Source organism: Lichenostomus cassidix, chromosome 13 (assembly GCF_008360975.1).
Source record: "Lichenostomus cassidix isolate B80296 chromosome 13, HeHo_3.0, whole genome shotgun sequence".
NCBI lineage: Eukaryota > Metazoa > Chordata > Aves > Passeriformes > Meliphagidae > Lichenostomus > Lichenostomus cassidix.
Genome location: NC_139494.1, coordinates 5,171,254 through 5,185,954, shown reverse-complemented (window position 1 = coordinate 5,185,954; position 14,701 = coordinate 5,171,254). Strand labels below are relative to the sequence as shown.

General features: G+C 38.8%; 1 protein-coding gene across 5 annotated transcripts in view; it reads left to right on the top strand.

Moving 5' to 3' along the window:
- The window catches only part of TENM2 (teneurin transmembrane protein 2), a 557,904-nt gene that overhangs the window by 119,688 nt on the left and 423,515 nt on the right, over positions 1–14,701 (top strand). For all 5 annotated transcript variants that reach the window (XM_085073437.1, XM_085073436.1, XM_085073435.1 and 2 more), the window contains exon 4: positions 5,381–5,656. In XM_085073437.1, the coding sequence (XP_084929563.1) occupies positions 5,381–5,656 (276 nt within the window). The remainder of the gene's footprint in view (positions 1–5,380; positions 5,657–14,701) is intronic.

Below are 14,701 nucleotides of genomic sequence, written 5' to 3'. Positions count from 1 at the left end.
CCCTGCCAGCAGAATCATTATAGCTCTGAACATAAAACTTGAGAAAGGGTGGAATGTCTTAAATAGATACATTTTTGTTACTACTTTTTGTAATTGACTGTAGTAGCAAAGACTAAATTATATTATCCTTTTGATTCTAGACTTAGCCCAGTCTTGAACTTGATACCACGTTGAAGGCAAATTTATCCTATCTGTGCATTACTCATTTCAGAGGTCTTCCTTTGAGGCATCTTGCAGCAATCACATCTGGATTAGGTTAATCTTCAGAAGGGAAATTCATGCAGTTTGTGGTCACTCAAATGAGACCTCTGCCTAGGGGTTAGGTAAAGTAACCTTCGCTTAAATGGTGATGCTTTCTGGGCTTAGCAGGGATAATGAGTACAGTAGTACATTGCTGAATTCAACACACTTTTATTAAGTGTTTATATCCTAAATAACTGAAACAGTAAATTTCTGTACAAGGAAGTGCACTAAAGAGATAATAGAAGTAATGTCCTCATTTAAAGGAAAACATCTATTCTATTGAGAGACTATTCACAGCATGTAGATTATGGGCAATGATAATCAAGTACATAACATTATATTATACTTCTAAACTAGTATACTGCTGCTCTATTTTTGTATGAGAGATTATGTACACCTTAAGGGAGCAGCTAGTTTCAACTGCCTTTCTTTAATGAAAACAGTCTTGTGGTTTGTGCAGGTGGGGATGAAGGGACTAGAGATGGAGACTGCTAAGCTCTGTTTCATTTAAAAAGCAAAAGCCTTTTGACTTTCTGTATTTGGTGCTGTGTTCTTCAAGAGAAAGAAGTTTCTTTCTTTTCCACCAATAAGGATCTGATCTTATTTATGTCTTTTCACTTCATGTCACCAGCAAGGTAGTAGATGGTACAAGAATCTGAAATAAACTTATCAGTGTGCAAGAATGAATTCTGCTTGCACCTTTCAGTCCTGCTTTGCAAGTGACATTTCAGCGAAATGCAGTGTTACTGCAGGCTCCGGGAGGGTGGCACAGGCTGGCTCTCGCCCAGAGCAAAGTCCCTCGTCCTCATAATTTCACCGGATCTGGAGCGCCCGGCCCCCGGGGTCCCGCGGGCGCTGCGAGTCTCCCAGCCACAGAAATTCTAGCAGGAAACGTAGTGAGATGAAAGAACGAACTGGAACTCCATCTCTGTTCTGCTAGGGAGGTTTATTTGGGGTATGGGGAAAAGGGGTTGCAGGGGAAGGAGAAGGGGGTAGGTCAGCAGCTGGCAGCTCAGAGATGGAAGACCTCTCTCTGAGGCAGACGCTGTCTTTTAAGGGGAAGGAAAGGGGGTGGGGGCTGGCTCCCTAAGAGCCAGTCCCAGGAGGAGGAGGGGAAGATTGACAGGGGGGAACACAGCAATAGGTTTTCAGGTACAGCAGAGTATATTTCAAAATGAACCAATAGTATACAGAGCAGGGAAACAAAGGGAGCACATGGAATCCTAAAAACCCACATTGCTACAGTGCAGTTCAGTTCCTCTCAGCCCAATGCAAGCCCCAGGTGCAGAGGGTGATGTGTCACCCTGCAAGAAGCCATCCTTGCCTGCCTGCTCCTGCTGGCAGTGCACTTTGGCTGGTGGCCCAGTGTCACACAGCAGAGCACTCTGGCTGGCCAGGCTATGGCAAGTAGTGATGCTGCTGCCTTCACTTGTCTCCTACAAGCTCTTGCTATGCCTGAGCCCCCAGTATCACCCAGAGCTGTAAGGAAGGTACTCCTTGAAGGAGATGCTAAACCTTTACCCCCCCAGGCCAGGCTATGCCTGCATTTCCTCACTGCAGTTCATAAGTGCTGTAGTTTCCCCTGGCCCTGGGGCTGTGTTGGTCTGGGTGAACATTGACATCAGGCTTCCACATGGATTATTCTGTAAGGGTGTGTGGATGTGAAATGGCTTTCATGTTTTGTGAGAACATACTTCCTCTGCAATGCAGGGTGCACAAAGGAGGGCAGCCAGGATGGGGAAGGGCTTGGAGGGGAAGCTGTATGAGGAGCACCTGAGGGCACTTGGTCAGTTCAGCTGGAGAAGAGGAGAATGAGGAGAGATCTCACAGCAGGGTACAGCTTTGTTGTGAGGGGAAGAGGAGGGGCAGGCCCTGATCTCTCCTCTGAGAGGTGACCAGTGACAGGACCCGAGGGAATGTCCTGGGTGGTTTAGGCTGGATATTAGAAAATGATTCTTCACCCAGAAGATGGCTGGGCACAGAGCAGGCTCCTCAGGGCCATGGTCACACACCACCAAGAGATGTTTGGAGAACCCTCTCAGGCGCAGGGTGTGACTATCCTGTGCAGGGCCAAGAGTTGGATTCTGATCCTTGTGGGTTCCTTGCAACTCAGCATAGTCTGTGAATTACTGGATAATTTCTGTGCATCCAGATTATGTTTATCCTCTGTGTGAATTTACAAGGGTGGTCTATTGATGCCATTAATACTTTAATGTGCATTAATGGCTGAGTAAATGAGAGAAGAATGTATTAGTGGAAGCAGTTCACATGTCATTCAGGACATGGGGAGTTTCATTTTAGGAGAACAAGGCTTGTAGGAGAACATTGTCCAGATCAAGAAAAGATCTAGAGAATATAACTGTAGTATTTTCATCCTCCTTTTCTCAGATTTTATGGTAAATTAAGGACTATGAATGTATCAGGAGTTAGAAATATAGTGATATATTTCTATGTATTTACATGTAAAATACATATCTGAAAACCTGTTTTAGGTATATATATGTATGTCGATGTGAAAAAAATATTATCCAAGGACAAGTTATTCTGCCACTATATGCTGCCTTCCAGAACAGTCTCAAATAATATTTTGCAGAAGCATATGCCAAAATTTAGTACATAAAATTAATTTTAAAATCTACCAGAGAAGAACATGTCTTTACTAGACAGGGAAATTTCTAGAATATTTCATGTCTACCGTCATGTCATAAGACTATAAAGGGATTTCTGAGAAGCAGCATAGAAAATCCTTTCCCAGAGGTTCAGGGGCTGATTCCATTTGTGCTCTTGATAAGATCCACTTCTCAATTTTTTTAAATTTGGTCAGTTACTGGAAAATGCCAAGTTCCCAGATAATAAAAGTCAAATGGGTGAATGAGTTTTGTGAATACTATATTTCACTTTCAGTGCCTTTACCGTTTTCCTCAGACAAATAAAGTAAGAACAGGATGCTAATCAAAATGAAATCATCTGGGCTTGTAAGGGCTGTTAAAATCCACAGAATATCATCAAAATGTTTTACTCTGTATTTACAACAGCTTAATTAAACCAATATAGTCATAATTTGTATGTATTTGTAGATATGACACCAACAAACAAGAAACTTTGAAAAACTTAATTTTCACAATGAGTTTAGTGATTTTAACATGTATCTAATGTCAACATGTACTCTGCTTGTGGGGGGCTACTAAGCTTCAGTTCAGTCCATTTTTTATATTTATTTTGGTTTCATTTTCACCTTTTTATTAATAAGTCTATGGTTAGTTTGCTAATATGGCTGAAGCAAAATTCTAATCAATCAAACTGTTTTTGTTAAATGTCTTCTACTGAAATTGCACATGATTAAAGTTTACATTTTCCTTAAAAGTAGCTTAATCTGTCATGCTAGAACTCTTCACTTATTGCAAAAAAAAAGCAAAAATCTAGACTGAAGTGCACTTGAGAAGCTCATTTTTAGGATTGTTGAGTTCCCTGTTTTTGACTAAACCATTAAATTTCTGATTACTGCTTTAAGTATTAGAAGGCAGGTAAAATATGCTCCTAACTAGAAGGGTTCAGGTTAATTTGGTGTTGATGACAGCGAGCTGGCTTTTTTAATGTCAGCCTTTTTATGTGCTTTTTACACATTGCCACTAAATGCTTCATTTCTTGAGGAGCATCATCTGGTGATAATTCTTTACCAGGGCTGTGGCCACTCCGTTGCTGCTGGCCTGATTGCAGGGTGACCTCAGGGTGACAGCCATGCACTGGTCTGGTCACTGCTGGCTAAGGATGTGGGTCAGACTTCCAAAAGAAATCCATCCTCATCCTTTAACAGATGAGCTCTAGAAATAAGTGTTAAGTGGGACTGAGTTTTACTTTTACATGCGTGCACACACCCCATATCCAGAAAATGCTTTGGGAGTTAGATGTGAGACTGGAGAGAGCTGATACAGGAAGGTGAACCAGATAGATATAAAACATTATGATCTTTCCTGGCCAATCTGTGGATTAAGCTCTAGCACTTTAAAAAAAAACCTAGTTACCTTCTTCAGTAATAGAAGACACTTCATTTTGTGTTTTATTTAGTGTATGAACTTCTATTGTAGAGCTTCATTCTGACAAATATGTAGAGGCAGAGAAGAATATATAAACTGATTTTGGACTAAATAAAACTACTGTTTTAGAAACGCAGACCACAGATGTGGTTTCTCCATGCATTAAGAAAATAATTTAAAAATTGGCAGTTATATTGCCAGCAGCTTCAGTCTGGTTTTTGTTTTTAGCCCAATGCAATGAAGCCCAAATTACTTTGCTTTTCAAAATCTTTGAAAGCCTTAGAGGCCAGTGAATACTTCCCTTTATTTTTTTACTGCCCTGTTCATTACTGTAGGAAACAAGTACATAAGCAGATATCGGGCAGCAACTCTGTACTTTCTGAGAACCCTGGGGGACTCCATGTGCTTTAAAAATGTATAAGATTTTGTCCACTGAGTCATTATTAACTGCTGAAGGTCACGTGTTTTGACATTGTCTCAGAAAGTTTTGCCTTCAAACCAAATGACCTCCTGATTTTGGTATTGATGCATTCTTTCTTCTGAAATATGGGGAAAAAAGGTAGAAAAGAGTTACACTGTAAGATCTACCTCGGTTTCTTTAATTACCATTTGCATCAAATGTAAATATAAATTGGTGAACAAGTTTCATGTTACATTGCTGAGAGATTTGCATTCTTTCACTGTTTCTGTGGAAGACCTGAAAATGAGGTTCATGTGAAAAATTGCTCTTTTTGAGTAATCAAATGCACAACTTCAAAGCTCATACTCTGTCTTACAAATATGAGGTTAGATACTAAAGCAGGTATTAGCACTTGTCATGAGGTTTATGTTAATCACACACCTAAGAGATTAATTGTTTCAGGCCAAAACAGTAACCTAAAATGTAGAGACTTTTCCTACCTTTGTTGTGTATATTTCACCCATTTTAGATACGTTCAATATTTTTACGGTTAAGTCATGCTAGACCAGTGCACCAGAGATCTCTATATGTAATTCGTTGCTCTACAGCAGAACTGAGCAAAATTAAAAAGGTCTGAAAGCTTAAAATAAATCCCCTAGCTTTTAAATTACTTAATTTTGTAATTTTTTTCCTGTCCTTCTAGGAACAAACTTCACTCTTGCAGAGCTGGGGATCTGTGAGCCCTCTCCCCACCGCAGTGGCTACTGCTCCGACATAGGGATTCTGCACCAAGGCTATTCCCTGAGCACGGGCTCCGACGCCGACTCGGACACGGAGGGAGGGATGTCTCCGGAGCACGCCATCCGGCTGTGGGGCAGAGGGATCAAATCCAGGAGAAGCTCCGGCCTGTCGAGTCGAGAGAACTCAGCTCTCACGCTCACCGACTCAGACAATGAGAACAAGTCAGACGAGGAGAATGGTAGGCTTTTTCCTTCCGTATATTCCTAATCTACATGTGTGAGAATGTGAGCATACTTAAAAATACACAAATCTTCTTTTAAAGGTGAAGTTTCACTTGCTCATTTGACTAAAGCTGTTTTTTAACGTAGGGTTTTGGTTTGGCTTTTTTTTTTTAGCATCACTATCAGGAAACTTATTCAATGTGCATCATATGATAGATATTATGTTTGATTTTACAATTTACTTTTCGTGCCATAATCTGTCACAGAAGTTTGTGCTCCGAGTCTCTTAAATTAAACTTAGTGATGAGAAGCAGAAACAAATTTCTAAGGAGAAATAGTTTTTTATATGTGATTTTTCTACACAGCTTGAAGTAATATTAATAATCTACAATATGCTGGTAGCTGTAACAATGATGCTAATTTGTAACAATCAGGTTTAGTTTTATGTATTTTTTCATGGTTTTGAAGTTGTAAAAAAATTCTTTTGCTCTTCTGTTACTGGTATTGGGGGACTTGGAGAAAACAAAGCTATGCATGAGGCTGAGGCACAACCCTTGTGTTTAACATAGCTTATTAAGGTCTCAGAAATGAGACTCTAGAAACAGCACCAATCACTTGTGCAGCTACTCAGATTCAGGTTCTTCATATGGGTCACCTTAAGGTTCTTTCCTAGGGAATTTTCTGTGCTCACATATATTTACATTGAACTCCAGAGGGAAAATAGTGAAAATGGACTTGCAGGAATTTTTCCTCCATCCTATGAATGTGCCAACTCAGCTTAGTTAAAGTAGAAACTAAGGATTTTGGATCTTGTCATTCTGAGGAGGTGAAGAAGAACCTCCCCAACATCATACCCTCAGAGCAACTATTGCAGCAGCTGAGAGCAGCACATGACACCAGCTCTCTGCTAAGCATATTCTGATAAAATTCTGTCGGATGCATTTGGGCACCTCTCAGAAGAGGATTTCTGTAGGTGTTTGTTTTGGGCTCCTCCCTGTACTTGCTGACAGTTGTCTTGGTTTCAGCAAAGCGGCTGTGCCAGGCTCTGGAAACACAAACAACTGCTTGTCAAAGCAAACAGGGCAACACCAAATTACAGTTTATATATTGATAGAAAGAAGTTCAGCAAAGTGCAATTGATTTTGTTTATAACAGCAGTCTTTTTTTTGTTGATTTAAACTGAGTCTTCAGGTAATATCCCCTCTCCATAGGCATAGCAGGATACATTTCTTCATCAAAACCAAGGAGGGAATGTGCATTTACTAATAATGGTTTGTACAAGGAAGCCCATGTTTTAAAAAGAATCAGTGACTGGTTAATTGATTTTTCCTTTTAATAATACCATTCACAGAAAATATGACAACTTCCATTGATTTTAGTGCAGTTTTGTTAAGGCTTCTGAGTGTAATTTCAAATAAAAAACCTGACTAAAGAAACTGTGGTGTTATTGAAGGATTGGGATTCAGTGTGGTAGCAGGAGTTCACTTCTCTGAAGCTGGTTGTCTCCATTTCAGTGGTAGCAGTGTGTCACACCTTTTGTCTAGGAAAACATAATCTCAGAACCTACTTTTATACAGTCGGTCACCAACTGATAAAAGAATGAGTCTGTTCTCTTGTTTTTCATTCTCTTCCTCATAATAAGTGAATTATTATGTAATTGGAAATACAACAAAGCGAATCAATTTTGCATCTTTCTACCAATGATATTAATTGGAGAAAGAACAACATGATCAAACAGGAAGCAAGTAACAAAGCAGTATGTGGAATTCATTTTGGGTTTTTGTGAGAAGGGTTTCTGCGTGTTTGGTTGTTTTAAAAAAACTTCACGCAGGTATGAAGCAACTGTTGTATACACAGAGGTGTTAACTTCAGTAAACTTTTTAGCCTTACTCTCTCACAAATCCTGGTTAGCTCAAAAATCAATGCTTCTTCACATCACTGATTTTATGAAGTTTTGGGATGCATAATCATATAGATTGACAGTTGCCACACTGGTTCAGCACCACAGTGTGGACACTTACAAAACCATCATTAATTTCTCACACTTGTGCCCAGCAGTGGTTTCCTACATAATAAACACTGTGTCCTTCAGAAGCAGATCAATAACCTGCTAGGGGTTCATCTTGAGAGGAAGTAACAAGAATCTATATTTCAAGAGAAATTTGTGCTCTGATATGGTTTCACATTTGCAGGATACCAGCATACAGCGAGACATTACTTGGTATGAGACTTTCCCCCTTTATGCCTAGCAATATTAGCAGCAACTCATGATGCATAGACCTCTGAATTTATTGACAGTTCTGGTAAAGCTTTTTCCCAGATACAGCTCAAGTGTTGTTATGTAAAGGTCCTTCAACTCCAAAAAAAAATTTTTTTTTTTTTTAATATTGAGATGCTATCATAGTTTCTAAACCTTAAAAGAACCCAAAAAACCAAATCAGACCTTTCATCTTTTTTTTTTTGTATCCATAAATCTATTTTGTCATTTTTAGTACATCTGCAAGCAGCACAGAGGAAGCTTAATTTCTAAAAATCACTCCTATTCAAATCCATTCACAAAGCCTATGCCCATTTTCTGCGCTTGTAGATTTAGTATGATTTAATTTTATCAAAACCAGAATGCTGTGAACCTTGAAATATTAGCAGGCTTGCAATGCTTGTAGATAAATTGAAATAATGGCAACTCATTAAATTACTTGTTTTACTTAATATACTGAAATTCTTCCTAACAAAACACCTTGCTGGCACTTGAAAAAAACACTTTTATTTTCAGAAGTCTGATTAGGCTCTGAATTCTTACTGTATTTTGTAACTTTCACTACTGTCTAGATGTGGTCATCTCTTCTTTAGGCAAGTCGATTGTGAATTTGTAACACAAATCTGTCAGCAGATTGTTACTCAACCTGAGGTATTGATTTGAGAGATTTAAGTAATCTTTTTGTGATGCATACAGATGTAAAAGGTCAGTCAGAAATACAGATCACCTCTGATGTCATTGCCAGCTTTGCAGAGAGAATTCCCTGTGGGGACCCACAGGTAGGGAGCTATAGGGGATACACCCGTTCCTGAATGCTTATTTTTTATTTTATTGAATCTTGTACCTTTTTATGCCAAAACAACATCACCAACTTTTCAAAAGAAGTTTTTTTTATCAATTGCCATGTTCTTTCCTCAGCCTACAGTATTTCTATTTCCAGGATAAAGCTTAGCTGCTGATCATGTTTAGGTAGTGACCTTGAAGCAAGTACTGCTCCAGGCCTGTTTTTTGGGGGGCGGTTTTTTGTTGGTGGTTTTTTTGTTGTTGTTGTTGTTTTTTAAGTTAAATTGAAAATTAAAAATTAAGTTAAATTGAAAATTAAAAATTAATAATTCTTCTCAAAATTATTTAATAAAATGTAAATTGGGATAACTTTCATTTTAAAAATCCATGAAAACAGAACGATCGTATTTAAGGAGCATTTATGTACAGAATCTTTTTGCAACAGATCTGCAATCTTCTCTTTTCCTGGCTTCCCTGTTATTGAATGATCATTTACAGGCTGTTAGGAAGGCGATAAAATTCAACTGACAGTAGGCAGATGGGAGTGAAAAGCTGAACAGACCAATAATAGGGAAGAGGAGAGGTAATCCTAGGTTGAGGAAAAGAGAATGGAAAAGTAGGATGTAAACTCAGGGCAGATGTTGGTCTGAGTGCTGAAATGAACCTAGTAGGCTCAAAGTGAGCCCCGAAGGAGAGTTTTCGGTTTGATGTGACTCTAGATCATGTTCATTCTCATGCTGTGAAAATGTCTGGAATGGTGTTGGTGGCTTTTTTTTTTTGGTAGAAGGTTGTTACCTTGACACTTTTTCTGCTATTACCATTTTTGTATATAATGGAAGGATAATGTCACTGGTAGTGTGGGGCACAACATAGAACATTTATAATGAGATTTCTACTCTTATATTTTAATATCAAACCATTGAGATGTTTGTGTTTCACATTTTTGTGTCAGAAAAGGAAAAAAATAGTGTCTTGAGAGAGGAAGAGAATTTCCGGGACTGAAACCATGTTATTAAAATAATGTCAGACAAAAAAAATATTATCAAGGTGTGCTTTTATCTTAGTAGCAGCAATTCTGAACTGAACAGCAAGACAAGAATGAATGGGGAGGAATAAACAATCCCAAACTTCAGCAGTACAAGGGAGAGTTCAAGGTCATGTTGGGGTAATCTGGGCATGTGTTGGAAAGAAGTCCACCACAAAACACGGTGGTTGTGGCAGCTGTTTGTAATAATGCCTACAAGAATCAAATAATTTCGCACGTACAGAACAATTCCTGTGCTTATAGCCCAGCTTGGGAGGTGTGGGCAAGGGGTGCATTATTGGACTGGACCTGGGCAGTCCTGACATGGAACCCTGCAGGGCCATGCACTTTCCCTCTCCTCACTTCACCCCTTTTTCCTCCTGGAGAAAATCTTCCATACTTGCCTGACTCCAGCATCGGGTGTGACAATTCAAGTCAGGTGGAAGGGCACTGTAGGAAGCTGCACTGATATTTTCAGGTTCAATATCCATCAGCATTTGCTATTTTAGGCATACGGTGACAGTGACTTCTAATATTTTCTCCATGTTGCTTTGGTGGTGCTTTTATTGTAGTAATTAAAAGTTTGAATAGCAGACAATACCTTGTGTGCATATCACTTACTAAATGAAAAAGCATCATGAATAAAGAAAATAAAATTTCTAAAATTATAAGGAAAAATATGAAAAACTATATTTGTGTTGTACTTCTGATTGAATTGTATGAAAACTTAGGCAAATTATATTTTTCTTTCTTTTTTCCCCTGCTATGAAGTTTTCAATAGTGGTTTCATATAGTGATTTCTCAAATGCATATGTAAACCTTAAAACCAAAACAAACCCCACCTCATAATTCAAACTGACCTCACATTTTATCATTCTTTCCATTTTATGAGCAGTATAATCTGAGCTTCTCCTGGGATGTTGTTGAATAGCAAACTTAGAATTGCAATAGAAAAATTATGTTATTGCATCAGAGGAGTTTACAAAAAGGCACCAGACAGATGACAGCCAAGGAGTTTATTTTCTTTTACTCTTGTAGTTTTGACATGTTGTTATCAATATTTTATTATTTTAATTTTTTTTCAGCTTTCTATTTCACATTTCATAACTTGCAGGAAAGATTATAGCAACACTGTGGTTCTACTCTTGAGACTATTTTGGGTTTCTTGTATGCATGCTAATGTCTCTAAGTTGTAAGAGAGTAGAAAGTAGAAGCTTTTTATGTTGTCAGTCCCAGAATTCTCTTTGGCTTAAACAAGTGGGAGGTTAGTCTTGCTTCCTAATGTTTCCCACCAAGAAATACTCACTGTCACCAACAGAAAATATTTTCCTTGTTAAAGGGGGATGTTTAAACAGTGGTGATGCAGTTGGAGCAGATCTGTGCCATCTTCAACTGTATGTGTCTGGGAAATCTAATACACCCTTGTAATTTTGGGATAGAATGTCAATATTTTGGGTACAAGGAGCAGCAGGGAAGGTGTAGAGTCACTCCATGTGTCATTATGCAGTGCTGATTTCTGCAGGTAGAACTGCCTGGCAGTGTTGTGCCTGTTCCTCTTCCAGAGTGACCCAGGTAGCTTGGGAACAACAGGAGGGGCAGGTCTGAAAGAGAAGGGAGGAAGAGCTGTCACAGTTGTACTTTCTGTTCGTAGCTGAGAAAGTGGCCAGATGGTCCTAGGGAAACGATGGCATTGAAATGAAATGTCATATACTCAGAAAATGGCACCGCATACGTCACACGTCACCGAGGCTCCTGAAGGAGGAGAGCTGGGAAGGTTAGCTCCTGCATGGGCAGACTTCAGCTCTTCTTTAGGAAGGCTTGTAAAGTACTTTGTAAATGACAAATTTAGAAAGTCATTAAGTGCAGTATCAAAGCTCGGTTGCTTAAGTGGATCCAATTTTGATGTGCTCTCAAAACCTGAGGGCACTTCTGATAGGAAGTGGTTTCCTAATGAGGGAATTGACTAGCAGGGATGACTTTTAAAGACTTAACTACACATAAACTCAATTTTGTCCAGGTAAATGGCTTATGCATTCACTGCAGAGGGAGTCTAGATGATGGGGTTAAGCACAAAAAATGGATATGTAGTAGTGGTAAACTTTAAAGCCTTGTGTAAGACAGGAATATGAAATGAAAGTATTAAAAAGCTTAAACATTTGTTGCAATTTTAATATAACCCAGCAACACTGTAGTGTAGGTTGTCAGGGTGATGTGATGAATTACTGCTAGACTGACTGGTATATACTGAAAGAGCTCAATAAACACTATCTGGAACAGAGTGCTTAATGATATTCTAGAGATTAAGAATGGAGATGTGGCAAGATAGCTCTGCTTTGGTGGCCTAAAAGGGTAAAACCAAATGCCATCTTGACATTCTGTTGCTCATAGCTGACATTTAGCACTTGGGCAGCCGTTAGATTTCCCATTCAGATCAGTGTTGACCTGAGGAGATGTGCATCAGGATCTTGGGTTTCATCCTCCCAAAGATACATGTACTTCTGACCCTCATGATTACAGGAGGAATGGATGGACTGCTAAAAAAACCAAGCAGAAAACCCAACACAAGCCTACAAGAGCCCCAAAGCAAACCGAAAAAGCCGCTTATGTATATGGGAGTGAGGAATTATGCAGTGAGGGTCCATAGTGTTCTTGCCCATTTGTTTCAGTCAGGGCTTCAGCTCCTGTAAAATTTTCCATTGCTCCTGAGGTGTCAGGGATTGCAGTCCCACATTCTGTGCCCTGCTCTGGCACAGCACCATTGGGCTTTTTGTCGTTATCCCATACAAGGGCCTGGCTGGAGCTGTATCCTGTTAGCAGTCTCCCTCTTCATGGTGGTTTTTTTGGATTATATGAATGCCCCCTCATAACTGGATGAACTAAGGCAATCAGGAATTGAGACCTAGGAATTGAAGTCCAGCATTTAGCCAGGAAACTGAGGAAAACAGAAATATAAGTGGATGAATTAAGGCTATTAGGAAAATGCTGCAGCAGCTGGGTTCATAAACTGCTGAGGCTAGCTGGGATCTTCCTTTCCTGAATTCTAAGGGAAAGAGCTTTTGCCTGCAGCTGTATCTACATCATTGTGTGAAGGTCACAACACGGAGAGCTTTTAAAAAAACCCTCTTAAAATAACCACAAGATTTTTCAATTATTATTTAATCATGAGCCTTTCCATCTAGTAGAGGGAAATGATGAAACTATGTTTAACAAGAACTCCATTACAGCATATTATTCAGTTTGTCAATTAGTAGTTTTAGAAAAGCAAACTTAGATTATATAGGTCACCCAGGTAAGCAAGCCACAGCGCCTTTGTTCAAACCACAACTGAGTTAGAATAATGCCTTTTTATTCTTTTCTATAAAAGAGATGTGTATCTGATAAAGTCAATCCAGCTTGGTGCTAAATGCATTGTGAGTGGCTGATGAGTGATAAAACCTTTGCAGGAAGGTTTCCAGGTTTGTCTGTGCATGGTGCTTAACTAAATTTATTAAGGTGAAACAAAAACCTCTGTATTTTACATTTCCCTTGTAAACTGTAGCACAGATCACAAGAATCCACACAGTGAATTTATTCTGTCTTGCCTTTCAAAATGAGAAATTTTACCAAAAGCTTCCTCGAACTTTGTCATGCTAGAGACAGGTATCTTTCCTCACGTGTGGTATCCCACTATTAATAATCTCCCTAATTGCAAAGACTTGCATACTTCACTGATTAGAGCATAATTGCATCAAGGTGCACACTGTTTTTTTCGAGTCAATACTTCATTTATAAAGCTCAGTCTGAGTCTGGCCAATCAGCTCTGCTGGTGCAGTGAATGCCTATTATCACACGAATAGAGTGACGCATGTAGACAGAAGTTTAGTGTCATTACATTTTCGAAACGTTTCTTGGGATGTGCTTTGTTTTACACTCTGCACACTAGTCTTTTCAAAGGATCTGTCAGCTTGTCGGAGGCGATGTATTCGAATTGATTGTAACGTGATGTTGAAGTGTAACATTCTACTCAGGTAGGATAGAATTCCTCTTCAGGTGGAAAATGGGTAGGAAATGGTGCCTTGGCTCTGTCAGTGCCAAAGGTTTTGTATGTATATATTCAAATAAACAGAGCTTGTTGGAAACTAAATTATCCCATAACTAAGGAGTTTCAAAAGAGATTATTATTATTTTACTGTCTTCTGTTATAAAACTTTTTCACTTAGTTCTTAAGTAGTAAGTTATAAAATATGTTTTGTAAGTTCTGTTCCTTAGGTCAAAGGAGAGAAAATCCAAATAATAAGCCAAAATTTGTTGTTGTTGTTTGGGGTTTTTTGTTTGGCTGGTTTTTACCATAAAGTTTTTTTGTGACCTGATTTTTTTGCAGAAGCTCCTGGTAGAATTGAATGGCTTTTGTCAGATACTATATGAGCAACCTGAACATCAACTGTTTTCTTTCGTTTTAATTTCCTTGTATTTCACACAGGTTAAAGACAACTTTCTGCTTAATTTAAGCTCTTAAAAGTTCTATGATAGTTTCCTTCCTTGGCAGTGATAGGGGAAGTACTTTTATCTATTTGTTCAGCCTCTCTGTAGCATTAGAAATCGCTGACTCTCTTCTCTACATTCTTCCTGTAAGATGCTCAGGGGATGATTGGCAATGATTCAGGAAAGCTGAAGCTCTGCCTCTTGAGTCAAGTGAGAGATTTCTTATGAGCAGCTGTTTGTCCACTTGTCTGTTTAGTCTTTGGCTCGCAGACCTCTCATCAGTGTTCTTCAACACCTCAAAAGCTATAGCACTACAGAGACCATGCTGAAATCTTAACCATATGTGAACAAGAAATCTTCTCTCAGACAAAAGCAGAGGACTATTTTTCAATTCATGTTTTGTCTATCTCATGGTTAAAGAATATCAGATTAGACTAAACCCATAAAAGAAAGATATGATGATACTGAGGAGATGGAAGTATCTTGAAGAACTTGTCTTTTCTTAACATTACTTGCTCTTGTACGTTTGTTATTGTT